General features: G+C 45.4%; 2 protein-coding genes across 2 annotated transcripts; one reads left to right on the forward strand and one right to left on the reverse strand.

Annotated features, from left to right (window-relative positions):
* Positions 1–2,325: 2,325 nt before the first annotated feature.
* Positions 2,326–13,640, forward strand: alg9 (ALG9 alpha-1,2-mannosyltransferase). The gene is made up of 15 exons (XM_056284846.1): positions 2,326–2,517; positions 3,871–4,006; positions 4,130–4,264; positions 4,368–4,438; positions 4,622–4,710; positions 5,108–5,243; positions 9,323–9,410; positions 9,524–9,629; positions 10,231–10,353; positions 10,980–11,134; positions 11,300–11,429; positions 11,626–11,773; positions 12,015–12,144; positions 12,259–12,389; positions 12,859–13,640. Exons 1-15 carry the CDS (start codon positions 2,378–2,380, stop codon positions 12,980–12,982), a joined length of 1,842 nt encoding a protein of 613 aa, XP_056140821.1. The 5' UTR covers positions 2,326–2,377; the 3' UTR covers positions 12,983–13,640.
* A 1,066-nt stretch (positions 13,641–14,706) lies between these two features.
* layna (layilin a) lies at positions 14,707–24,408 on the reverse strand. The gene is made up of 8 exons (XM_056284231.1): positions 24,309–24,408; positions 24,126–24,146; positions 23,590–23,890; positions 22,744–22,901; positions 22,580–22,624; positions 22,376–22,438; positions 22,129–22,225; positions 14,707–15,721 (listed from the first exon to the last, which is right to left on the reverse strand). The coding sequence occupies exons 1-8, from the start codon at positions 24,406–24,408 to the stop codon at positions 14,707–14,709; spliced, it is 1,800 nt and encodes a 599-aa protein (XP_056140206.1).
* Positions 24,409–26,029: the final 1,621 nt, after the last annotated feature.

A 26,029-nucleotide genomic window follows, 5' to 3' on the forward strand; every position in this document is an offset into this window, starting at 1 on the left:
AGATTGTAAAATTAAGCTCTAGAAGAATATTTTGGAATCTACTACTACTTTTGGTTACTCCCGTTAGGGGTTGCCACAGCGGATCATCCGTTTCCATCTCTTCCTGTCCTCTGCATCTTCCTCAGACACACCAGCCATCTGCATGTCCTCTCTCACCACATCCATAAACCTCTTTGGCCGTCCTCTTTTCCTCTTCCCTGGCAGCTCCATATTCAGCATCCTTCTCCCAATATACCCAGCATCTCTCCTCCACACATGTCCAAGCCATCTCAATCTTGCCTCTCTTGTTTTGTCTCCAAACCGTCCAACCTGAGCTGTCCCTCTAATATACTTGTTCCCAATTCTGTCCTTCTTTGTCACTCCCAATGAAAATCTTAGTAACTTCAACTCTGCCTCCTCCAGCTCCGCCTCCTGTCTTTTCATCAGTGCCACTGTCTCCAAACCATGTAACATAGTAGCTGGTCTCACAACCATCTTGTAAACCTTCCCTTCATCTCCTGCTGCTACCCTTCTGTCGCAAAGCACTCCTGACACTCTTCTCCACCCACTCCACCCTGCCTGCACTCGCTTCACCAATCTTCTGCACCTCCCGTTACTTTGGACAGTTGACCTCAAGTATTTAAACTCATACGCCTTCGTCACCTCTACTCCTTGCATCCTCACCATTTCACTGTCCTCCCTCTCATTCACGCATATGCATTCCATCTTACTCTTACTGACTTTCATTCCTCTTCTTTCCAGTGCATACCTCCATCTCCAGGCTTTCCTCAACCTGCACCGTACTCTCTCTACAGCTCACAATGTCATCCGTAAACATCATAGTCCACGGAGACTCCTGCCTGATCTCGTCCGTCAACCTGTCCATCACCATTGCAAACAAGAAAGGGCTCAGAGCTGATCCTTGATGTAATCCCACCTCCACCTTGAACCCATCCATCATTCCAACTGCACACCTACCACTATCACACTTCCCTCATATATATCCTGTACCACTCCTACATACTTCTCTGCAACCCCTGACTTCCTCATTCAATACCACACCTCTTCTCTCGGCACTCTGTCATATGCTTTCTCTAAATCCACAAAGACACAAGGAAACTCCTTCTGGGCTTCTCTATACTTCTCAATCAACATTCTCAAAGCAAACATTGCATCTGTGGTGCTCTTTCATGGCATGAAACCATATTGCTGCTCGCTGATAGTCACCTCTCCTCTTAACCTAGCTTCTATTACTCTTTCTCATATCTTCATGCTGTGGCAGATCAATTTTATACCTCTGTAGTTGCTACAGTTTTGCACATCACCCTTATTCTTGAAAATCAGTACCAGTATGCTTCTTCTCCACTTCTCAGGCATCCTCTCACTTTTCAATATTGTGTTAAACAATCTAGTTAAAAACTCCACTGCCACCTCCCATAAACATCTCCATGCCTCCGCAGGTATGTCATCAGGACCAACTGCCTTTCCACTCTTCATCCTCTTCATAGCTGCCCTCACTTCCTCCTTGCTAATCCACCACACTTCCTGATTCACTATCCCCACATCATCCAACCTTTGGAATAAACAATGCTAAGAGTTCAGAGTTTGTTGTTATATCTCTCAAAGCTATTTGGAATTAAAATTACTTTTATGTGGCATGTAGTTTTTATTCATCAAGACTCAGAACTACTCTATTACAAAGAGGAACTGACCCGCTGGTTACACCAACTTACAGTATGTCCCATAAAACTTACCACGAGACCTGTTGATACCATACACATAGTGAGTATCATAAGCTCAGCATTTAAATTATGGGCATATACTATGTTACCAAGAATGGCCAATACTGTTTGCCAAATTGCTAAATTAATACATGCTAAACACAAACATTGTGTGTTTAGATCTTCAGGTTATCTAGGCCTAGACTAATGTAAGTGTTCAAATAGCAACATATTTCCCTTGAAAGCGATGAAAAATAAACTGGTCACAGAAGGAGGCTGAGTCCAACCCCCTGTCGCAGTTGTCATCTAATTTAATTGCTGTCTAATGGGCATTTAGTTTTCTCTTTGGCTCTGTTGCTGATTGAAGAAAAAGGGATAATTTTAAGAGCTGTCTGTTCATGTTAGTTTGTGTTAATCGGCCTTCTGACGTGTCCGTGTACGTCTGTATGCACGCAAAAAGGGGAGAGGGGAGAACATGTAGACGGGCTCTATATTTTCGGATTTGATAATTAATATTAAAACGACTACTTCCGCTAAACTGCCACCCTGTGCAAACTAGCGAAACTGACGTATTATTCGAGCGTAGTTTCAGCGGCGCAGGTCGGGCCGGAAGAGGGCAGAGCGCTTCAACCGGACGGGGGCGGAAATGCACGAAGCCGGAGCCGCCGACGGTAAACATGGCGGCGAAGGGGCTTCGACAACGAGCCAGGCGAGGCAGCAGACAGGATGCGAACAACGTGAACGTCCCTGCGGAAACCCGGGTGGCAAAAGAGGAGAAAGGCAGCGATGATAGCAAAAGTCCAGAAATCCGACAAGAGTGAGTACCACTCATAAATTAGATACAGGGGTTCTCCATCCACCTTCATCGTGACTCCTGTCAACCCCACGGGGGAGAGGGGGGCTAACTACTCATCTTTAAAACACGTCGAGATGCAGCCATGACAACCCGATCGCATTGATTGACAGGTCTGTGTATAACCTAGGAGACCGCGCGTAAAACGGCGCTTCACAGAGTAAATCCACTTCAGGCGTCCCCGGTTACGCTGCACCACTCGTAATGTGGTCTCTGTTTATGTGATGGCGACGCTGTTAAAGGTAACCTGATCTCATCCATTCATTCATCCACTCGTCCCCGTTGCCAAGACGTAAGTTACCTCACGTTAACTAACTTCATCGGGCCCCAAGCCTTACAGTGAACGCGTTGGCATTATCTGAGCCGCAGGAGCTGAACGCCGTCAAAACCGTAATTAGACGGCTTGACAGTTTGTCGGTGACGTGTCAGCACGGAAGACGTCGGGAGCCCAGGTGGATTAGATTCACTGGCACTGCACAGAGCACAAGCACCAAGACAATGAGATGCAGTTTGGCATCTAGCCAGAAAGTGCAAAATACTACAGTAAAGTGCAAGGTGTAATGAATATTAGTGTACAAGATATAGTATGGAATGTCAATAAATATGAATGCACAGTATGTAATGAATAACGTACAGTACGTTACAGTATTTAAATCTATACAGTAATGCAATTGTATATACAAATAAGATAACGCTATGGGAGTGGAAATTAGTAAATACAGAGTAAAAATATAAACAGTATTATACAGTGGTAAACAGTGTATTATACAGTAATGCTGACGGATCGATGTCCAAAGCCTGATATGTGACTATATCATATCCGTTATGAAAAAGAAATGGAGTTGTTCACGACTAATGTTTTTGATGCTCAGCAAATGTGTGTTATGAGATTGTGAATACCCAGTGTATGCTGGGATAGGCCCTCCATCCCCCTGAAAAGCTGGTAAGAAGAATGAATGGGTAGAGAATTTGTCGGTGGAATGAATGGGTAAGGAATTATATTGAGAACTAATGGAGAAAGTAGCCACACTAGCAGGGAATCTAGGTATCATGGAATTAGGGCTAGTAGTTCTTCCCCTGACGCATGCTGCGTAGGTGTACAGAGCTCCATCCAAGGGCATCAAAGAAACTTACAGGGTTAAAATTCCATTCACCTGTTTGTGAAATAAATTTGTTGTTGTTTTGATCAGTTCTACATCAGCGTTTATCGTCCTTTTTTAAAACTCTGCATTTTTTTCCAGACATGTTTGTGTGCAATATGGTGACATATTGTTAGATTTGTTTGTTTGTTTGTTTTTTCGTTTTGTTCTCTAATAGGTCAGTAAGTCGAGGTGGGCAGGTATGGGCTCCAGAAGGTTCAACTGCCTTTAAATGCCTTCTTTCTGCACGCTTCTGTGCAGCTTTATTAAGTAACATCTCGGACTGTGATGAGACATTTAACTACTGGGAGCCTGTAAGTTGTTACTAAGTCATCAAAATGCCTGGTCACCTTCTGATCATAATGAGCATAATCAATATTTCAGGACTTTTCTCCTCCATGTGTCTTGCTTTTCTTATGAAACATCCTGTTTGACAGATGCACTACCTGCTATATGGCACAGGAATGCAAACATGGGAATACTCTCCATTATATGCTATCAGATCCTACGCTTATTTGTGGTTACATGCTCTACCTGCTTGTTTACACGCCCATGTACTGCAGACCAACAAGGTAACAGCCCTCTGAATTGGGGTCAATCAATAATGTTTGTCACTCTATAAAATGTACAATATGCAAATTGCCACTGAGGTTTGTTTTTATCATGGTGTTACAGGTATTGGTCTTCTACTTTGTCCGATGCGTCCTTGCCTTCTTCTGCTGTGTCTGTGAGCTTTACTTCTACAAGTGAGTCTCTCTCTTCTTGAATGTGTGATGATAAACACATTTAAGCACATAGTTGTTTGGAAAAAAAAGTTATAAAAATTCTTAAAAGTTCCTAAATGTTTTTATATATACATATATCATTACATTTGATAATTGCCCTGTGCTGGGAGTTCACCCCCTGATGTGTCTGTGTTTTTGAAACAGGGCTGTGTGTAAGAAGTTTGGACTGCACGTGGGCCGTTTGATGTTGGCATTTCTTGTCTTGAGTACTGGAATGTTCTGCTCCTCTGCAGGTTGGTAAGGTTACATCAGTGTATTATTTCTATCTCTGTAGCATCTCCTGTCCTAAATTTTTTCCTTTTCATGAGGTTTTTCTTCCTTTGCAGCATTAGTTGCTGTATCTCCTAACTTTCACAGTTTCCCTGTCCCTCTGTCACCTGCAGTCTAACAAATCTAAATTATGTACTCAGAGATAGTCATGTGATGGAGCCCCTACTCCACCCCTACTCCCCTCCCCTCTGAAGCCACATTGTTCCCCCATTGACCTGGGATTAAATTCCACCAAAACTTTCCTATACTTCTTTTGCTGTCTCTCTTTCGTAAGTTATATAGGTCATTGCATAATTTTTGTAGGGTTCCCTCTTTGCTATTTGTTTTATATAACCCATTTTCCTTCCTTTGTCTCTCTAGCATTCCTGCCCTCCTCTTTCTGTATGTACACTACTTTGGTTGCCATGACAGGCTGGTTTCAGGACTCGCCGCCTTTGGCTATTATGGGTGTGGCTGCCGGGGCCATTGTTGGATGGCCGTTCTCTGCTCTGATTGGGTAAGACTAATTTGAAATGATGTCCTCTGGCTGTGAAGCAACTATTTGTATTTTTTTTACTATAAATAATTACTATGTAGAGGTTTCATTTTAGTTTTGCCTACAATTTTCTCAGTCAACCTAAAGATAGGATGTAAGGGAGAACTTTCATATCTATTAAATTCCCATTGTGTTTGTTATTGTTCCATGTATTCAGCTCAATTAATTTTTGTTGCAAAATAGCCACTCTCAATTAGTTGAAGCCCATGTAGCATAGGTCACAGAAAGTTGAATCAGTTCATCTGGACATAACATTTATTGATAGAAACATTTCATCACTCACCTAAGTGATCATTCACCTTCAGCCGCTTCTCCAGAGCCGGGTTGCTGTGGCAGCAAGCTAAGTAGGGCACTCCAGACATCCCTCTCACCAGCAACGCCCTCCAGCTCCTCCTGTGGGATCCCAAGGGGTTCCCAGGCCAGATTGGACATGTAGTCCCTCCAGCAAGTTCTGGGTCTACCCTGGGATCTCCTCCCAGTTGGCCATGCCTGGAAATCCTCCAAAGGAAGGCGACCAGGAGGCATCCTAATCAGATGCCTGAACCACCTCAACTGGCTCCTTTCGATGCAAAGGAGCAGAGGCCCTACTCCAAGCTCCCTCCGGATGTGCGAGCTCCTCACCCTATCTCTAAGGCTGAGCCCAGACACCCTACGGAGGAAACTAATTTCAGCCACTTGCATCCGCGATCTCACCCTTTCAGTCACTACCCAAAGCTCATGACCATAGGTGAGGGTTGGAACGAAGATTGACTGGCAAATTGAGAGCTTTGCTTTCTGGCTCAGCTCCCTTTTCACCACAACGGTATGGTACAATGTCCGCATTACTGCTGATGCTGCACCAATCCACCTGTCAATCTCCCGCTCCATCCTACCCTCACATGTGAACAAGACCCCGAGATACTTGAACTCCTTCACATGAGGCAACAATTCATCCCCAACCCAGAGGGAGCAATCCACCATTTTCCGGTAAAGAACCATGGCCTCAGACTTGGAGGTGCTGACTCTCATCCCGGCCATTTCACACTCAGCTGCAAACTGCCCCAGTGCGGGCTGGAGATCGCATTCTGATGAAGCCAACAAAACCACATCACCTGCAAAAAGCAGAGATGCAATTCTGAGGTTCCCAAAACGGACACACTCCTCACCTTGGCTGCTCTTGAGATCCTGTCTATGAATATCACAAACAGAATCGGAGACAAGGGACAACCTTGGCGGAGTTCAACACCCACCAAAAACATGTTTGACCTTGTGCCGAGAATGCGGACACAGCTCTCACTTTGGTTCTATAAGGACCAGATGGCTTGTAGCAACTGCCTGGATACCCCATACTCCTTCAGTACCCCCCACAGAGTGTCCCGGGGTACACAGTTGTAAGCCTTCTCCAAGTCCACAAAGCACATGTAGACTGGCTAGTCAAACTTCCATGCCCCCCTCAGCACTTCCGCAAGGGTAAAGAGTTGGTCCGTTGTTCCATGACCAAGACAGAATCTGCATTGTTCCTCCTGGATCTGAGGTCCGACAGTCAGTTGGAGCCTCCTTTCCAGCACCCTAGAGTAGACTTTCCTAGGGAGGCTGAGCAATGTGATGCCCTGATAACTGGAGCACACCCTCCGGTCCCCCTTTTAAAATATGGGAACCACCACCCCAGTCTGCCACTCCACAGGTACTGTCCCTGACTTCCATGTGACACTGAGGAGGCATGTCAACCAAGACAGCCCAACAATGTCCAGAGCCTTCAGCATCTCAGGGCGAATCTCATCCACACCCAGCACCTTGCCACCGAGGAGCTTCTTAACTACCTCAGAGACCTCTGCCAGGGATATGGGTGGGGCTTCTCCTGAGTCTTCAGACTTGACCTCCTCCACTGAGGACATGTTAGCCGGGTTCAGGAGCTCCTCAAAATGTTCTTTCCACTGCTCAACAACATCCCCACTCCGGGTCAACTGTTCCCCTCCCCGGCTGAACACAGCCTGAGTCAAGCCCTGCTTCTCCTTCCTGAGTCGCCGGATGGTTTACCAGAACTTCTTTGAGGCCAGCCGAAAGTCCTCCTCCATGGTCTAACTGAACTCCTCCCACACTCAAGTTGTTGCTTCCGCGACTGCCAAAGCTGCAGCCCTTCTGGCCTCCGAGTACCTGTCTGCTGCGTCAGGAGACCCCTGGGCCAACCAAGCCCGAAAGGCCTCCTTCTTCAGCCTGACGGCTTCCCTCACTGCCGGTGTCCCCCAGCGGGTTCTTAAGTTGCCACCTCTACAGGCACCGATGACCTTATGACCACATCTCCTGCCTGCCGCATCTGCAATAGAGGCTTTGAACATGGCCCACTCAGACTCCATGTCCCCAGCCTCCCTTGGGATACATGAGAACTTCTTCCGAAGGTGGGAGTTGAAGACCTCATGGACAGGGGCCTCCACCAGACGTTCCCAGTTCACCCTCACTACACGTTTGGGTTTGCCAGGTCTGTCCGGCAGCCTTCCCTGTCATCTGATCCAACTCACCACCAGGTGGTGATCAGTTGACAGCTCTGTTCCGCTCTTCGCTCGAGTGTTCAAAACATACGGCCGCAGATCTGATGATACGACCACAAAGTCTATCATCGATCTTCGGCCTAAGGTGTTCTGGTACCAAGTACACTTATATTCGAACATGGCTCCTCTGAGAATCACGACCCTTAGCGTGGTGGAGGGGTTTGTGTGTCCCGGTGATCCTGGGAGCTGTGTTGTCGGGGGCAATAGCCCCTGGTAGGGTCTCCCAAGGTAAATTGCTCCCAGGGGAGGGACCAGACTAGGAGCAATTTCCAAGAAACCCAATGAAATTACACCAGCAGAGTTATAGCACCTCGCCCGGAAAAGGGAAACCGGGACCCCCTCCTAGAGCCAAACCTGGGAAGAGAACTCACCGGCGAGCATCTGGTGGCCAGGCCTTGGCCCATGGGGCCCAGTCGGGCCCAGCCTGAAAAAACAACATGGACCCACCACCCTGTGGACCCACCACATGCAGGGATAAGCATTGGGTTAGGGTGCAATGCAGGCCGGGTGGCAGGCAAAGGCGGGGACCAGGGCGTGCCGACTTCTGGCATTGCAGATTGGTCCTCGGGACGTGGAATGTCACTTCTCTGGCAGGGAAGGAGCCTGAGCTGGTGTGGGAGGTGGAGCGGTACCAACTAGATATAGCTGGGCTCACAACCACACATAACATGGGCTCTGGTACCAAATTCCTGGAGAAGGCCTGGACCCTTATAAACAATACAGTGGTATAACGACCAAAACCAAAGATCGGTTTCATGTCAAATTGCTATGACCATTAACTATAGTTACAATGGCCATGTGTACTATTCACAGAGGACTAGGGAATAGTTGCAATGACAGCATTGTAGGACAGCAACAGATGTACTCTTAGCCCCCCCAGTTCAGGGATGGTATTGTTTATAAGGGTGAGGATACCTGCAGTCAGTTGAGACTGAAGAGGTCACTTAGATGAGTGATGTAATGTTTCTGGGCGCCACGGTGGCACAGTGGTTATCGCAGTCGCCTCACAGCAAGAAGGTTCTGGGTTCGAGCCGTGGGGTAGTCCAAACATCGGGGTCATCCCGGGTGATCCTCTGTGTTGAGTTTGCATGTTCTCCCCGTGTCTGCATGGGTTTCCTCCGGGTGCTCCGGTTTCCACCCACAGTCCAAAGACATGTAGGCCAGGTGAATTGGCCATACCAAATTGCCCCTAGATATGAATGTTTGTGTGTGTGTGTGTGTGTGTGTGTGTGTGTGGGCCCTGTGTGAAGGCCTGCCAGCCTGTCCAGGGTGTCTCCCCGCCTGCCACCCAATGACTGCTGGGGTAGCCTCCAGCATCCCTGCGACCCTGAGAGCAGGATAAGCAGTTCAGATACTGGATGAATGGATGAAATGTCATCTCTCAATAAACGTTGTGTCCAGATGAACTGATTCAATTTTCTGTGATTTCCTTACCTGGATTATTGAACATGTATAAAGATATCTAGCATCGGTGTTCTGTGGTGCTGATATTACCCTTGCCTAAACTCCTTGTAGGATCCCGATTGCCTTCGACTTACTGGTGTTAAAGAGAGAGTGGAAAAGTTTTGCCACCTGGTCTGCTGTTGCACTGCTACTGCTACTGGTGAGAATCCTCCTATGTATATAGACATTCAGCAGCTGTTCTATACGACAAGTAAAATCTTCAATCAGCCATAACTCAATGCCAACATTCTTTATCCTATGCATCTTTCCCAGGTACCTTTAGTGGTAGTGGACTCTTTCTTTTATGGGAAACTGGTTATTGCTCCACTCAATATCCTACTCTACAATGTCTTCACGCCCCATGGCCCCGATCTCTATGGTGATCCACAAAATCGCTCATTGTTTCTGTTTTTTTAACATGATCGTATAAAAGCAATACAAGATTTATTTTTGCCTTCAGTAGCAATATTAGTAAGAATAAATAGACAAAGCTTCATGACATTCATTAACCCCTGCTGTCAAGTAGCTGATGCCCAGGGTAATTTGTAAACTCTTCTGTAAGGCTTGCTGATTATAGTGCAGCATGGTGCCGTAACCACAAACCTGACTGGACCACATTTATTGAAGCTCTGATACTTGTAGTATGATCATATTACTAACTGTGATTAAAATGTGTGTATTGGTGGAGTCTCGAAGCATCACTCTTGGTAAGAAATAAATTCAGTAGTGTAATTTTTATTTTGAGCAAAGCTTCAAGACAGATTTCTTGATACACGAAAACCTGTTCAGGAAATAAAAACAGATTCTACTTGGATAGTATGGGTTATCTCAGTATGTTGCAGTGTTTGATTTTTTTCATGCTGCATATGTTTGACAACTAGTCAAATTATTATTCCAATAACCGTACAAGTATCTAGGTTTTTTTGAGCTGCAGCTACATATGCTTGATGCTTATGCAAGTTTGTCCTTTTCTTTTTCAGGCACAGAGCCTTGGCATTTCTACTTTATAAATGGGTTCTTGAACTTTAACCTGGTGTTTGCTCTGGCACTGTTTTCTCTGCCACTCACAGCCCTTATGGAAACACTACTGCACCGGTTCAATGGTGAGGGTGTGTGTGTGTGTGTGTGTGTGTGTGTGTGTGTGTGTGTGTGTGTGTGTGTGTGTGTGTGTGTGTGTGTGTGTGTGTGTGTGTGTGTGTGTGTGTAAACTCATCTCTATCTTGTCTCTGGGCTTTTTCAAGTTGTGAAGAAATAGACAAATCTCTATCGTTGCTTCATATATTTGAGGTAGGAAGGGCTGTTTCAGTCTGACTGCTGTAAATATGGAATAAAACATAATTTACAGTAGGTTTTGGTAATGATTCAGACTTGAGGCATCAATCTGCACTAATTCTACTGCCAAAATGAAACTGATATAACCTGAACTCAACGATTAGAAGGTTAACAGTAAAATGAAAGTACAGTAAAATGAAGGTTTACAGTAAAATGAACACATTGTATGGTGTACATTTTCTGCTCCAGCCAAACCTTACCATTGCATGTTATCGTATGCCACACCCAAATCCTCTTCCTAATTTGCATACATATAGCTCAAGTTTTCAATAATAAAAAAAAACAAGTTGACATTTAAACATAAATTTCATCTGCTTTCAAAGAAAGTGTGTATTTGTAACTGAAAGTAACTTGCATGGTTGTTTCATTTGCTTGTGCGTGTTTCTCCCCTTTACAGTGCAGAATTTGGGCCGTCCATACTGGCTTACTCTGTCTCCCATGTACCTGTGGATGTTGGTTTTCTTCACCAGACCTCACAAAGAAGAAAGATTTCTCTTTCCAATATATCCTCTCATCTGCCTCAGCGGGGCAGTAGCCCTCTCCTCCCTACAGGTATGCTTTGTCATGTGCTATCACTGTGCTTGGTTGAAAACGTCAAAAAAAGCTTTTCCCTCTGTGTTGGTTGGTTTGATTTTAACTGGTGACAATTGTTTATGTAAATGACATATTGTTTGTGTTTACGAAATCTTGTGTGATTAATTTGCTTTGCACCTGCAGAAGTGCTACCACTTCTTGTTTCAGCGGTACCGTTTAGAGCACTACACCGTCTCCTCCAACTGGCTTGCCCTAAGTTCCCTGCTGGTCTTTATATTGCTGTCACTCTCTCGCTCTGTTGCTCTGTTCAAAGGTAAATGCACGGGCACTATTCCTGTTCACCAATTAATTTTAGGGTGATGTATGATGGCTGTAGTTGGCATTAGTTTGAATATGTGGATGAGACAAAGCCATAGCACCCATTTTATTTTATACATTGCACATCAGCGCCTGTTTTAGATGTAGTAGAGAAATCTACTACACTTACTGCGCTTAATCTCTGTCTGCAGGCTACCACGCCCCTCTGGACCTGTACCCAGAGTTTCACCGCATTGCCAAGGACCCTACTCTCCACTTAGTGCCAGAAGGCAGACTTGTCAGTGTGTGTGTGGGCAAGGAGTGGTACCGCTTCCCCAGCAGCTTCCTGCTTCCGAACAAGTCAGTTTAAATTGAATGAATCTCTATTCTTGTGGATAGGCTTTTTTAATGTCATTTGCGAATAGCAACAGCCTGCAATTTCATGTGCCATTAGTATCATACTGATGACCAAAAATTTTATTTTCAAATGAGCTCATTTGTTATCAGCAGGTATACCCCACTTGTCTGATAGACATGTGCTCTGTGTTTGTATTAGGTTTCACAGTGTTATTTGCTGATGGTAACTCTTTCTAATCTCCAGTTGGCAACTACAGTTCATTCAATCAGAGTTCAAAGGACAGCTGCCTCAGCCTTATGCGTCTGGCCCATCAGCCACTCAGATTGTCCCAATCAATATGAATGACCAGAATTTGGAAGAGCCAAGCAGATATGTGAGTCATTCGGATATCTGGCTCTTGACTCATTTTTGATGTGGTTGCACAGGTAATGTATTGTATACCGATTGCACTGTAACTTGGGGTGGTTACTTTGTTGCTGTGTTGCAGGTGGACTTGCGGCAGTGCCACTACTTAGTAGACCTGGACACAGATAATGAAACACCTGTTGAACCACGCTATTCAGCCAACAAAGAGGAGTGGAATGTCATTGCCTACAAACCTTTCCTTCAAGCATCCAGGTATTTACTCAAAATGCACACTATGCTGTGAGTGGTACGTTCCAGTGAGGATGTTTTTTAATAAATTTGAATGAAAACTGCTTTAACTAGTGTTTCTGTTCAGCTCATCCTGAAACGTAAAAGTTGACTACAAACAGATTAAACTGATACCCCTTGATTGTAATTGGTAAACACTTTGAAGCAAAACTAAGAATTGAGGACACCACAGGTTCAAGATGTACATTCAGGAGCTGCTCCATAGTGATCGGACTGTCCTAGACCATGCAAAGAAAAACTGGAATTAGGTTATAAGACATGTATTACAACTGCATTGAGCCCTTCAGTTTACAAATGCACTGTAGTGGCAGCTGGCATAACTTATTATGATTCAACTCAACGTAAAACCACAAGATGAATCATTTGATTTCACTTTTCTATATGGTAAAATACTTTTTTTTGTTTTTACTGTAACATTTATTTTCTTTTTCAGGTCATCTCCCATCTTCAGAGCATTCTACATTCCTTTCCTATCAGATCAACATACCAGATACAGTCGTTACGTCATCCTGAAACCAAGACGACAAAAGCAGCCTCGCAAGCGTACCCATGGCTGACCTCTCGAGCCTCAACCCATCTTCAGGTTCTGGAGTCTAAGACCAGAAATTCCATCGCATCCCTTTCTAAGCGTCTCCTTGCATTCATCCATTACTCAAGTATGTGTGTGTGCACACGCCATGTGCACGCGGGGTTTAAAAGCATTTGTTGAGGATATTGGAGAACGGACCCTTTAAGGAAAATGTTCTGCCTTCTTTAGGCGTGCATGTTCATTTGTGTGTGTGACAGCATATGTATGCGTGAAGACAGTGTGGTCTGTGTGTAGGTATGCATGGCAGGTATCAGCTGATCTGTGTCCTGTATGTAAATTATTTTATCTCAGTTACCTTGACGTATGTGCGTGTGTTGAATGATTGTCTTCAGTTGGATGCACGCTGCTAGCCAAGGAAAGGCTTTTCCGCCACACACGCACACACACACACACACACACACACACTCTAATAAGTGTGAGGTTTTTAGTGGCTGGGGCAGAAATTGTCATGTTTAATTACTTAAAAAAGTCCTGTGGTGTGTGTGTGTGTGTTCACCTGGCCTTAAATGGCTAGTTTTGTGCTCCATCAGGGACGAATGGTGATGAAAATGACTGTGTCTGTGAAAGTGAGGGTGCATGAATAATTTAACTTGAAACATTAATAAAAACATCAACTGTGATGACAAGCCTGTATGTTTTTCTTGAAGCAGGACCTCTCCAACTAGATCACACCGTTTGATAAGTATTCATTTCTGTTTATTGTAGATTTCTTTATAACAAACGTACAAATCACTCAATTTCAAGAGAGGTGTCAGTAGCACAAAGCATTCTATGTTCTGGATAGGTAATAGCAGTAATAATACAACACTTTCTCATACTCTGTAACAACATGCTGTTGCTGTGGTCAGGCTACAGGCACTTAGGTTGTATTCAGCTTTATCTCGACTACAGTAGCTGCTTTCCATGTTGGATGGTTTACGATGTGGTCAAGTAGCTCCATTTACTTATTGGCTCCCTTGAAGCTACTAGTAAACCTCAGGATGAAGGGGATCATTCAAATTAAGTTATTTTTTGACATGTCAGAGCACTTAAAAACACACTTGCAAAACAAAAAATTATACTCTTTAACTTGTTCCCTTGTGGAATTAAATAAATGTGTCAATCTGTTTCAGTTAACCTTTTGATGTCGGGTAGATGTGGTCAGATAGGGACACAAACAATATTTTAATGTCAGGTAAGGAAAATCAAGGGTGCAGGACCTCAGTGAACCCACCAGTCAGAGCAGCGTAACAAGGCCATGCAAACAGTCTGCAGAACACCCACACAGTCAAGGTCAGTCCAAGGTTCTCCATGCAATTGAGTCAAGAAAACATTCAACTTTGTTCTTTGTATAGCATTGCAGTGTGGACAGAAAGAAGGGGATAACATGCAAAAAAAGGGTTTGACTGAATTCAAAATTGCATCATTGCCTGTTGATGGTACACACCTTAGCCCATGGAGCAGGGTGCCCCAGTAGATCACTTTAAAAATCTGAATCCTTTTCACCTGGCCCTGGCGGGAACTCATGGTTCATAGATTGATGGGGGGCTTCTCTCTCTACTGGACAATGACCAGCACCAGCATCACCAGCAAAAGCTTTTATTCATCTGATCTAAAAGAATTCTCCTTTTCTGCACACATTTCGTTTTATTTTTCCATCCTCTCTTATTCTTGCACACTATTAAACACACAATATAGAGAGAGCATGGTGAATCAGTAGCCCGCACTCTTGACCCACTCTGCTTCACTGAAGTATCTCCTACCACCAGTAAGACTTCGATCATTTCTGTAGCAATCCATATTTGCTTGGTAAGACTTGCGGTTTCCATAATACCCCAGGCTGGTTTGGTAATTGTCGTCCTTGCCATCGGTCATGTAAGTCTGATAGAGGTCAGCCTTCAAGGTGTGCCCTCCGCTTCCCAGACGAGCATCATAAATGTCACTCCTCCCTACTAAACTCCCCTCATACATCTCAAGGTCAATGTAGACACTGCTGCCACGGTGTTCGCTTTTTGTTATCCGACGACCTAGACTACTTTCACTCAGGTCTCTCTTTCCAGAGTGGCCCAGGCTGGTGTCACTCAGGTCTCTCTTTTCGGAGTGACCCAGGGTGGTGTCACACAGATCTCTCTTTCCAGAGAGGCCCAGGCTGGTGTCACTCAGGTCTCTCTTTTCGGAGTGGCCTAGGCTCGTGTCACTCAGGTCTCTCTTTCTGGAGCGGCCCAGGCTGGTGTCACACAGATCTCTCTTTCCGGAGTGGCCCAGGCTCGTGTCACTCAGGTCTCTCTTTCTGGAGCGGCCCAGGCTGGTGTCACACAGATCTCTCTTTCCGGAGCGGCCCAGGCTGGTTTCACACAGGTCTCTCTTTCCAGAGCGTCCCAGGCTGGTGTCACACAGGTCTCTCTTACCGGAGCGGCCCAGGCTGGTGTCGTAGAAGTCACGGGCACCGCGACGCCCGAGGCTGAGGTCATTAAGGTCAAAGTTAAGGTACCCGCTTTCCGTGCTGGCAAGCGTCACAAAGCCGCTCTCTGTGTCCCGACCCCCAAGGTTGTCATAATCCCCAGTCGGTGTGTCGGGGGAAGAACATAAGAAAGAGGTGTTTTTGGTGTGTGGGCGTGTTGCCGCCAGGTCGTCATCCTTCTGGGAGCGGATTACATTGTAGACATCAGTGGTGGAGGGGCTGGGACAGAGGCTTGGATCAGTCTGGCACACTTCTGATTTCTTCCTTCTTACAGGCAAGCAAGACAAATGCAAAAATCAAAATGGAGTACAGATTTCCACAGATTAAATTAATTTCCATTTATATTTAATACATTCATAGTTGCTTTTTCTACAGTCAGCTGTACAAGATACATAAATCTCTTTAGTACCACGATGCTGTAAAATCCAGCTACTGAGGATGCACAAGCCAGTGCCAGTGCATTCTTGGTGCCAGGCTCAAGCCTGGATAAATGGGGAGGGTTGTGTTAGAAAGGGCATCCGCCATAAATCCTTTGCCAAACCAAATATGCGGATCATAAATCAGATTTCCATACTGGATCGGTTGAGGCACAGGTTACCAAAGACCAGCACTGGTACTGTTGGCCAGCAAGGTGCCGGTGGAAACTAAGCTACTGTTGGGCATTGGAGAAGGAGAGGGGGAAGGCATGTCATGAGGCAGCGGGAGAGGAGGAAGGGTAGGAGTGTGGAGGAGAGAGTTGGAACTTTGAATGTTGGCACTATGATTGGTAAAGAGAGAGAGCTGGCTGATATGATGGAGTGAAGGAAGTTAGATATACTGTGTGTGCAAGAGACTAGGTGGAAGGGGAGTAAGGTGAGGAGCATCGGAGGTGGGTTCAAACTCTTCTACCATGGTGTGGCTAGAAGGAGAAATGGGGTAGGGGTAATTCTGAAGGGGGAGCATTTCAAGAGTGTGCTGGAGGTGAAGAGAGTGTCGGACAGAGTGATGAGTATGAAGCTGGAAATTGAAAGCGTGATGAGGAATGTTACCAGTGCATATGCCCCACAAGTTGGGTGTGAGATGGAAGAGAAAGAAGAATTCTGGAGTGAGTTGGATGAAGCGGTGGAAAGTGTACCCAAGGAGGAGAGAGTGGTGATTGGAGGGGACTTCAATGGGCATGTTGGTGAAGGGAACAGAGGTGAAGAGGAGGTGATGGGTAGGTATGGTGTCAAGGAGAGAAATGTGGAAGGGCAGATGGTTGTGGATTTTGCAAAACGGATGGAAATGGCTGTGGTGAATACATATTTTCAAGACGAAAGAGGAACACAGGGTGACGTACAAGAGTGGAGGAAAGTGTATACAGGTGGACTAGTATATCTTGTGCAGGAGGCACGATCTGAAAGGGATTGGAGACTGCAAGGTGCTGACAGGGGAGAACACAGCTAGGCAGCGTCAGAGCATGGTGGTCTGTAGGATGACGTTGGAGATCAAGAAGATGAAGAGAGTGAAAGCAGGGCCAAGGATCAAATGGTGGAAGTTGAAGAAGGAATACTGTTGTATGGAGATCAGGGAAGACTTAAGATAGGCAATGGGTAGTGAAGAGTTGCCAGGTGGCTGGGCAACCACTACAGAAATAATGAGGAAGACAGCTAGGAAGATACTTGTCTCACCTGGACAGAGGAAGGAAGACAGGGAGACTTGGTGGTGGAATGAGGAAGTACAGCTAATTAAACAGGAAGAGGTTGGCAAAGAAGAAGTTAGATAGTCAGAGAGATGAAGAAAGTAGACAGGAGTACAAGGAGATGCGGTGCAAAGCGAAGAGAAAGGAGGTGAAGGCAAAGGAAAAGGCGTATGGTGAGTTGTATGAGAGGTTGGACCCTAAGGAAGGAGAAAAGCACTTGTACTGATTGGATATACAGAGGGACCAAGCTGGGAAGGATGTGCAGCAGGTTATGTCAATCAAGGATAGAGATGGAAATGTGCTGACAAGCGAGGAGAGTGTGTTGAGAAGGTGGAAGGAATACTTTGAGGGGCTGATGAATAAAGAAAATGAGAGCGAGAGAGAAGGTTGGATGATGTGGAGATAGCGAATCAGGAAAAGCAGTGGATTAGCAAGGAGGAAGTGAGGGCAGCTATGAAGAGTGGAAAGGTGATTGGTCCAGATGACATACCTGTGGAGGCATAGAGGTGTTTAGGAGAGATGGCAGTGGAGTTTTTAACACAATTTTGGAAAATGAGAGGTTGCTTGAGGAATGGAGAAGTACACTAGTAAGGCTTCCGGGTGGCGTGGTGGTCTATTCTATTGCCTACCAACATGGGGATCGCCAGTTCGAATCCCGGTATTACCTCTGGCTTAGTCGGGTGTCCATGTCTGCAGGTGGGAAGCTGGATGTGGGTATGTGTCCTGGTCGCTGTACTAGCACCTCCTCTGGTCTGTCGGGGCACCTGTTCAGGGGACTGGGGGGAATAGCATGATCCTCCCATGCGCTACATCCCCCTGGTGAAACTCCTCATTGTCAGGTGAAAAGAAGCATCTGGCGACGCCACATGTGTCGGAGGAGACGTGGTAGTCTGCAGCCCTCCCCGGATCAGTAGGGTGGGTGGAGCAGCGACCGGGACAGCTTGGAAGAGTGGGGTAATTGGCCGGGTACAATTGGGGAGAAAAAGGGGGGAAAATCCACAAAAAAAAGTATACTGGTACCGATTTTTAAGAGTAAGGGTGATGTGTAGCATTGTAGTAACTACAAAGGTGTAAAGTTGATCAACTACAGCATGAAGATATGGGACAGAGTAGTAGAAGCTAGGTTAAGAGAAGAGGTGACGATTAGCGAGCAGCAGTATGGTTTCATGCCACGAAAGAACACTACAGATGTGATGTTTGCTTTAAGAATGTTGATGCAGAAGTATAGACAAGGCCAGAAGGATTTACATTGTGTTTTTGTGGCTTTAGAGAAAGCATATGACAGGGTGCCAAGAGAGGAGGTGTAGTATTGTATGAGGAAGTCGGGAGTTGCAGAGAAGTATGTAAGAGTGGTGCAGGATATGTATGAGAGAAGCGTGACAATGATGAGGTGTGCAGTAGGAATGGTGGATGGGTTTAAGGTGGAGGTGGGATTACATCAAGGATCGGCTCTGAGCCCTTTCTTGCTTGCAATGGTGATGGACAGGTTGATGGATGAGACAAGGCAGGATTCTCCGTGGACTATGATGTTCGCGGATGACATTGTGATCTGTAGCGAGAGTAGGGAGCAGGTTGAGGAGAGCCAGGAGAGGTGGAGGTATGCACTGGAGAGAAGAGGAATGAAAGTCAGTAGGCGCAAAACGGTATGCCTATGCGTGAATGAGAGAGAGGACAGCGGAATGGTGAGGATGCCGACGCACTGTCCCGGCAGAGGAGAGATGCTGGGTATATTGGGAGAAGGATGGTGAATATGGAGCTGCCAAGGAAGAGGAAAAGAGGAAGGCCAAAGAGGAAGTTTATGGTTGTGGTGAGGGAGGACATGCAGGTGGCTGGCATGACAGAGGAAGATGCAGAAGACAGGAAGAGATGGAAACAGATGATCCGTTGTGGCGACCCCTAACGGGAGCAGCCAAAAGTAGTAGTAGTAGAGTACCAGAGATGCTCTAACTACTTACTTTTATGTCACTTACTTAATATTTAATAGTATACTTAATTTGGGGTGCCCCTGAAATAGAAGCATGTCCCAAGACCTATATGTGCAAAATCAAACAAACTATGTCATACTAAGCTTTATCATGTTTCCTTTTGTAGTCCCCCCCCCTTTTTCTCCCAAGTTGTACCTGGCCCATTACCCCACTCTTCCGAGCTGTACCGGTCACTGCTTCACCCCCTCTGCTGAGCCAGGGAGGGCTGCAGACTACCACATGCTTTCTCCGGTACATGTGGAGTTGCCAGCTGCTTCTTTTCACCTGACAGTGAGGAGTTTTGCCAGGGGGACATAGCGCGTGGGAGGATCATGCTATTCCCCCTCCCCCCCTGAACAGGCACTAGTGCAGTGACCAGGACACATACCACATCCGGCTTCCCACCCGCAGACACAGCCAATTATGTCTGTAGGGACGCCCGACCAAGCCAGAGGTAACACAGGGACTCGAACCGACGATCCCCATGTTGGTAGGCAACGGAATAGACCGCTACGCTACCCGGACGCCCCTTCCTTTTGTAGTTAATGAAAAAAGTTGAGCCTGCACACTTAGTGTATCTGCCTCCACTGTAGTCAATGGAAATATCGTTTCGATCCCGCAACGATCTTCGTCAGGATGACAAAAGGATCCACAAGGATCAACGAAAATCCTTGTGGATCAAAATGTTGATCTTCCCTGTAAACAAGGTGGGTGCTCTACTTTTTGTGATTCTTTTGTGGTTTATACCTTATAGGTGAGTTTACTGAAATGCCATTGCTGGTTCATAACAGTTCTAATGATGATAACAGTAGGAGTAGATATGATGTAGGCTACAGACTCTAGTTTTGATTATGAACACTGGCCTTCGGCTGGACACACTGGAGAATGACTGGGCCAATTTTAGGCCTGAATCCTGAGAATCAGGGTGGGCACTCCCATTCTGAGGCTCTTGGATTTGAATATCTGGTAATGTTAAGTATTTTCAGATTTCAATATCAACCTCAAAATCTACGCCGTAAATCTTTATGGCGGGGACACTACAAGAAAGATTACATTTTAGCTGACAGGGCACCAAACATTTTACAACTGACAAATTTCTTGTTTTACCAATCTTGGAGATGGACACATAGAGACGAGTGTGGTTCTGAGGAGCACATACATAAAGACAGGGAAAAGACAGGACACTCACACACATGCCGTTTATAACCGTGCAAGAAAGCAAACTCCTTGTACTACTATGACTTGATATCAGCTCAGTTGTTTCATTTGTCAGTGCAGTTGTGATAATTTTTCGAGTTGACAACATATACAGCAGGAGCGCCCAAATGTTTTGACATGAAAGGCAACAGGCGGAAATGTAAAATGACTGTGGGCCACGAGGCTGAACATTTTGATTTGGCAATGACTATTTCAAAAAGTAGGACGTAGGCTTTAGCGTAATTAATTCTCATTAAAACATGGCAAAACAGACTAAAAAGAATAACTAATCACTCCAGCGGCACGGTGGCCCAGTGGTTAGCACTGTTGCGTCACAGCAAGAAAGTCCTGAGTTTGAACCCCAGCCCGTCCCAGGTCCTTTCTGTGTGGAGTTTGCATGTTCTCCCCATGTCTGCGTGGGTTTCCTCCGGGCACCCTGGTTTCCTCCCATCACCAAAAAGACATGCATGTTAGGGTTAATACCCCTGTCTGTGCCCCTGACCAAGGCAATGGGAAGAAGAACTGGAGTTGGTCCCCATGTGTTGCATAGCAGCTGCCCACTGCTCCTAGGTACACAGCTCGCATGGGTTAAATGCAGAGAGTAAATTTCATTTGTATGTATGTACAAAATGACTAATATAGAGTATTCTATTCTTCTATTCTCTATGGAGCTCTTTCAAGCGCCAAAATGAATATCAGGGAGGGCAAAATTTGACCCACACATCCCGCTTTGGGCAGCCCTTATACAGTGCATTCAATACACTTCTCTCCTGCACAGTTTTCATCGGCTATGGGCGACCTCCATTCCAGTTTGTCTTTAAACCAACTCACACTACAGAAACATCTCTCCAGATCCCAGTCGAAAAAATTCAAATGTGAGTTTGAGTTTTACAATATTTCTTTAACTCTCACAACACTACAATGTTATGACCATCCAGCATGGCAAACCCAGATCAGCGTGGGCTCAGCCCAGTTCTGAAAATCAGTCGTGATGGTCAAATCATTGCTAAGTCACGCTTGAAAAGATGTGTTGTGTCCCTGGCATTACGGAGACTATGTGAGACAATCTGCAAAAGGATGACTGCATTATTGTTTAAATTAAAGGCACGTGGTCGACTCTCTGAATGTAAAATTAAAAAAGCTGTTGCTGTAATCTTTGATGGAAAAGAGACACTTAGCGATTTTGGGGTAGCTATTCCCTGTTGTGCAGTTTTTGTCTGGAGCAAAATATTTTTGCTGTTGGCTAAAATGGCTTTTCAGAATCAACTTTATTGGCCAAGCGTGCCAGTGCACATGAGGAATTTGACTCCGGTACAGAGCAGCTTCTAGTACTTGCAGACATTGCTCACACAAAAACAAAAAACAAGCAACAAAACAAAGCAAAACAAAACAAAGCAAAACAAAAAAAACAAACAAAAAAAAACAAACAAAAAAAAACCCCAGCAATAAATGGAACAACAAACAGGAAATTGGAGGCAAGCATGTATGCACAACAGGTATGTCACTCCTATACAGAATTTTGTTATGGTTGAATAACAACCTATGCCCATATATTATACCATATTGCTTATATACTATATTGACCATACACTATACCATATACCAATACCACAACTCCACAACCCATCATGCCCATATACAATACTATATACTCACACCATATTACACTATATTATCTTATGTATCAGAAGTATACACTACATATTAGCCTATCATCCATCTCACAACTACATACTGTATTATAAACCTACGTTACAACCACAACAATAACAGCAATGATTGTAACCAGTATGCAGCATTTTTTTGTGTTTTACAGTTTTGGTCTCTATTTCTGTTTATGACTGGACTCTTACCTTCTGAGAAGAAGCTTACAGCAGAAGACTCCAGTCACCGTCAGTAGCAGCAGCAGCAGAGGTATGGTGGGAATAATGATGTAAATCAAATTCAGCGCTAGGAGAGAAAACATAAATACAGAGCTGGGATTAGGTCATGTATTTTACAGTATTTGGATGACAGAATTTAATATTTGTTAATTGGCGCTCTCCTCCTTTCCAGAGAGGAAGGAAGCTGTTTGTAAATGTCGATGTCGGGTCAGTCAACCTGTACTCCCATCCTGTTTGTGGTCGGTTGGATTCCAGGGAAGCATGGAAGTAGGCAAGGCATCTGCAGACAATGACATTGGTGATTTTCTGGCCACTGTTACCGAATATCAAGTACGGCCACTGTTAAACTATCAACAATGTCTGCAAAATGTGTATGTTTTACAATTGTTTTTGCAAACACATTTCACAGGCGCACTCTTACCTGTTTGGGTGTAGTTGGGAGATGGGGAGGGCCCCAGTGTGTTGTCTGCAACATACCAAACAGACATCCCATGTCTGACACTTAAAATCTGCCAGCGAGTTTAGCTTTCAAGCAAAGTGAATATTGAAATAGTGTGTGTGTGTGTGTGCATGTGTGTGTGTTACCTGCACTGTATTTGCAGATGAAGTTGTTCTTAGTTTCACAGTTGTCGTCGTTCCACTCAAACATGTACATTCCCCCATCTCCAGGGGGCGCAGATGGCTGGTGATACATTACAACGCACACCTCATACCCACACGACGGCTCGTCCCAATGCCAGTTCCTGCACACACACACACGCACACACACACACACACACACAAAACTTTAAATCAGTAGGGTAGAATTGGAGGCACATTGGAACTGCACAGTTGACGTAATGGACATCCTATATACTAATTAAAGCTAAACCAAAGTAAGACCAACTGACATTTATATGTACTTCTGTTATTATTATTAATTATTTCAACCCTAAGACATATTTTGTCCTAAGTTTACATTGTGGTCCCCTACCACAGCCCAACAATTAACCGCTAACATACACACTGTCAGACATTCATTCCTCTCGTACCTGAAGCAGGGTTCAGATCCAACCGGGGCAAACCAATACCAAAACCCCAACCCCCCCCTCCCCTCATCCTGACCCGGGTCCGTAGTCCACCCATCCACCCAGATACTGCCCATCAGCACATACAAGGCATGCGTACACCCGTACAAAAGTGCACTTGGCGCTTGCCCTAACCAAAATTCATCTCTACCCTTTCAATTTTGCTGTTTTTCTTGTGTGTCGTATCCTTTTATCATTTCACACAGCTCTTTCTCATTCATATTATGATTTTTTTTTTGCCTCCTGTCACCGTGTAAACCACATTGCATCTTTATACACAAAATGTACTTTAAAAATAAAGTTTGACTGTTCGATGGATTGTTCCGGGTCCACACCCTCTTACCCAAAACTACACCCTCCTCACCTGAATGTAGACGTGCTGCTGTCCACCCAGTAGTACTGTGAGGAGCAGTCAGCGCTGCTGTCATGGTCTCCATGGTTACGGCGGAGGCCGATCCAGAAGTCTCCATCAGATGGGCGGAGCTCCGTAATGAGCTGCTCTATGATCTTCTGCTCAGATGCTGACTCCACACTCAGCAGCTCGCCTCCGTCCCGGCGGCAAGCAAGCTCCGCATCTCCAAAGTTTAGCCGTCGCCGGGGCTCAGAGAAATACGCCAGCTTATAACACGGCCTCCCCTTGCCGACCCTGCACACACGTTGTTGACCTGCACACACATACAGCCGTTCAAATGATCCAGGTGTCCCACTCATAGTGTCCTTACTGTCTCCTCTTGTTAATCAAAGCATTACAGGTCAAAGTGCATGCAGTTGCAATGGCTTGGCTCTGGTTTTCATGAGAGTCATTGGCCTGATGCATTACCACAGATGGAGTCAATTCTTCAGACCCTTCACAGAATAGGACTACAGTATTTCTGGACAAGGGTTTGGAGGAGAGCCTACCTCTGGCTTCGAACACATTCGCTTCAGCAAAAACACGTCCGGAGTAGAGGCGAGAAGATCCACCAGCAGAAATCCAGAGCAACGTACGTGTGAACCAAGTGTCAAGATGTCAGTTCACATTAAATTTTAACATTACATGTTAGTGTATTTACGTGTTTGTGTGTGCGTTGGTGTGACACTTACCTGTAATCAGGCTGGTAGCCGTTGATGGAACAAAACACAGAAGCAGAAGGTAACAGAGGATAGGTAGCAACTCTGTCTTTCTCATCTGTCTTCTGGTCATAGTCACCTGTATTTCAGCTTTTCTCCTCATCCCTTTGTCCATTCATCTACCCTGGAGTGGTGTTCAGGCTTAACTCAGAAATATCTACCAGAGCATCAGGGTGATCCGTCGGTGACCTGAGACTTACATAAGTTACACAATACTTTCAACAATGCTCAAATTTAAAAAGCAGCCTAACAAATGGTGGAGGCAGGGCTCCTTTTCTTATCTGCAGAAGGGAGATTGTGTGGGAGACAGAAGGAGGAGCGGAGCAAAGAGGAGGGGGAATGAATGTGTGTTTGGGAGGGGGCTGTAATCTGTTAAGAGCAGTCTTAATGATTGGAAGAAGAGGCTGCATTGATCGTAAAGACATCTAATCATGTGAGTGCTCCAGGTTGTAAACGCTGACAAGGGGCAGATTTCACTCCTTCATCCCGTTAGCTTCAGGACATTACAGAGATGTAACATGAAAAGGATCTCCCCAAAGTTGGTCGCTGATGTTTTCAAAGACTTCTCTTGTTGGGGCCATCTTTCAGTTACATTAACAGCAACGGTGGAGGTTCGATATGATTAAGCACCAGGGGGAGGTCTAGTCTGTCGGCTGCAGAGCTTCACCGTGAAGTTTGAGGATCAGCAGAACACTTGGAAGCATGCGCGCATGCACACTCATTTCTCAGTCCAAATGAAGGAAAAGAGCGAGTGTGCAATCCTTAATGGTAGTAATTTCTGAAATGGCCCATGAGGTTGATTTAAAGTCCACCAAGAGATACGCCATCCAGAGTTTCAACAGCAAGGATTCATCATCAGATATGCTGCGTATACGTTGATATCGGAAAAAGGAAACTAAAGTAGGGGTGTAAAATTGCCCAAAATTCTGTCTCCGTGAATGTGTGTGTATGGTAATAAGTTCTGTCCAAGCACTCGGTGCAAGTGGAATATATTCATTTTCAGCTCTGCATGGTTTATATTGACGCTGTTAGGAAGGGTGTTAAGTTTAGCGGCTCATTCGCAAGTTTTGACACTGATGAGATATAAGGGGAATTGAATCCTCCACAGGGATTCAGCTGGGAAGGCTCATCGTTTTAAATTTCCCTAATGTATACCGTGTCTGAGTGCAACAGGGATTCGGGCGGGATTTCATTAAATTAGGCCCTCTCTATTCAACCCTTATTCCTAGACATGCCCCCCTCCTTTTCTCTTCCTCCATCCTCATCTCCTCCTTTCAGTCTGCAGACCTCCCCCTTCTCTCCCAATCGGTTAAAGGCAAGTGAAATGAATGCCCTCCCCCCCCCCCCCGGGGGAAACAGTGCATCACTGGCTAACCAAACTACTACCACACATACACCCATGCACGCACACACACACACACACACACACACACACACACACACACACACACACACACACACACACACACACACACACACACACACACACACATTGAATTGGCCAGCATTTCAAATCAGGTTTGTTCAGCATTCAACGGGATTTTAAAAAACAAGAGGCATTTTATGGAGGCGCGGTTCATTTGCCAACATGCAGATGTTCCCCAAGCCCAGATCACAGAACTATGTATAGCATAGTTTGAAGTCCTGGCCCTGCACTGACCACAACAAATCAAGTGTGCAGAGGTAGCCCATTT

Source organism: Lampris incognitus, chromosome 8 (assembly GCF_029633865.1).
Source record: "Lampris incognitus isolate fLamInc1 chromosome 8, fLamInc1.hap2, whole genome shotgun sequence".
Classification (NCBI taxonomy): domain Eukaryota; kingdom Metazoa; phylum Chordata; class Actinopteri; order Lampriformes; family Lampridae; genus Lampris; species Lampris incognitus.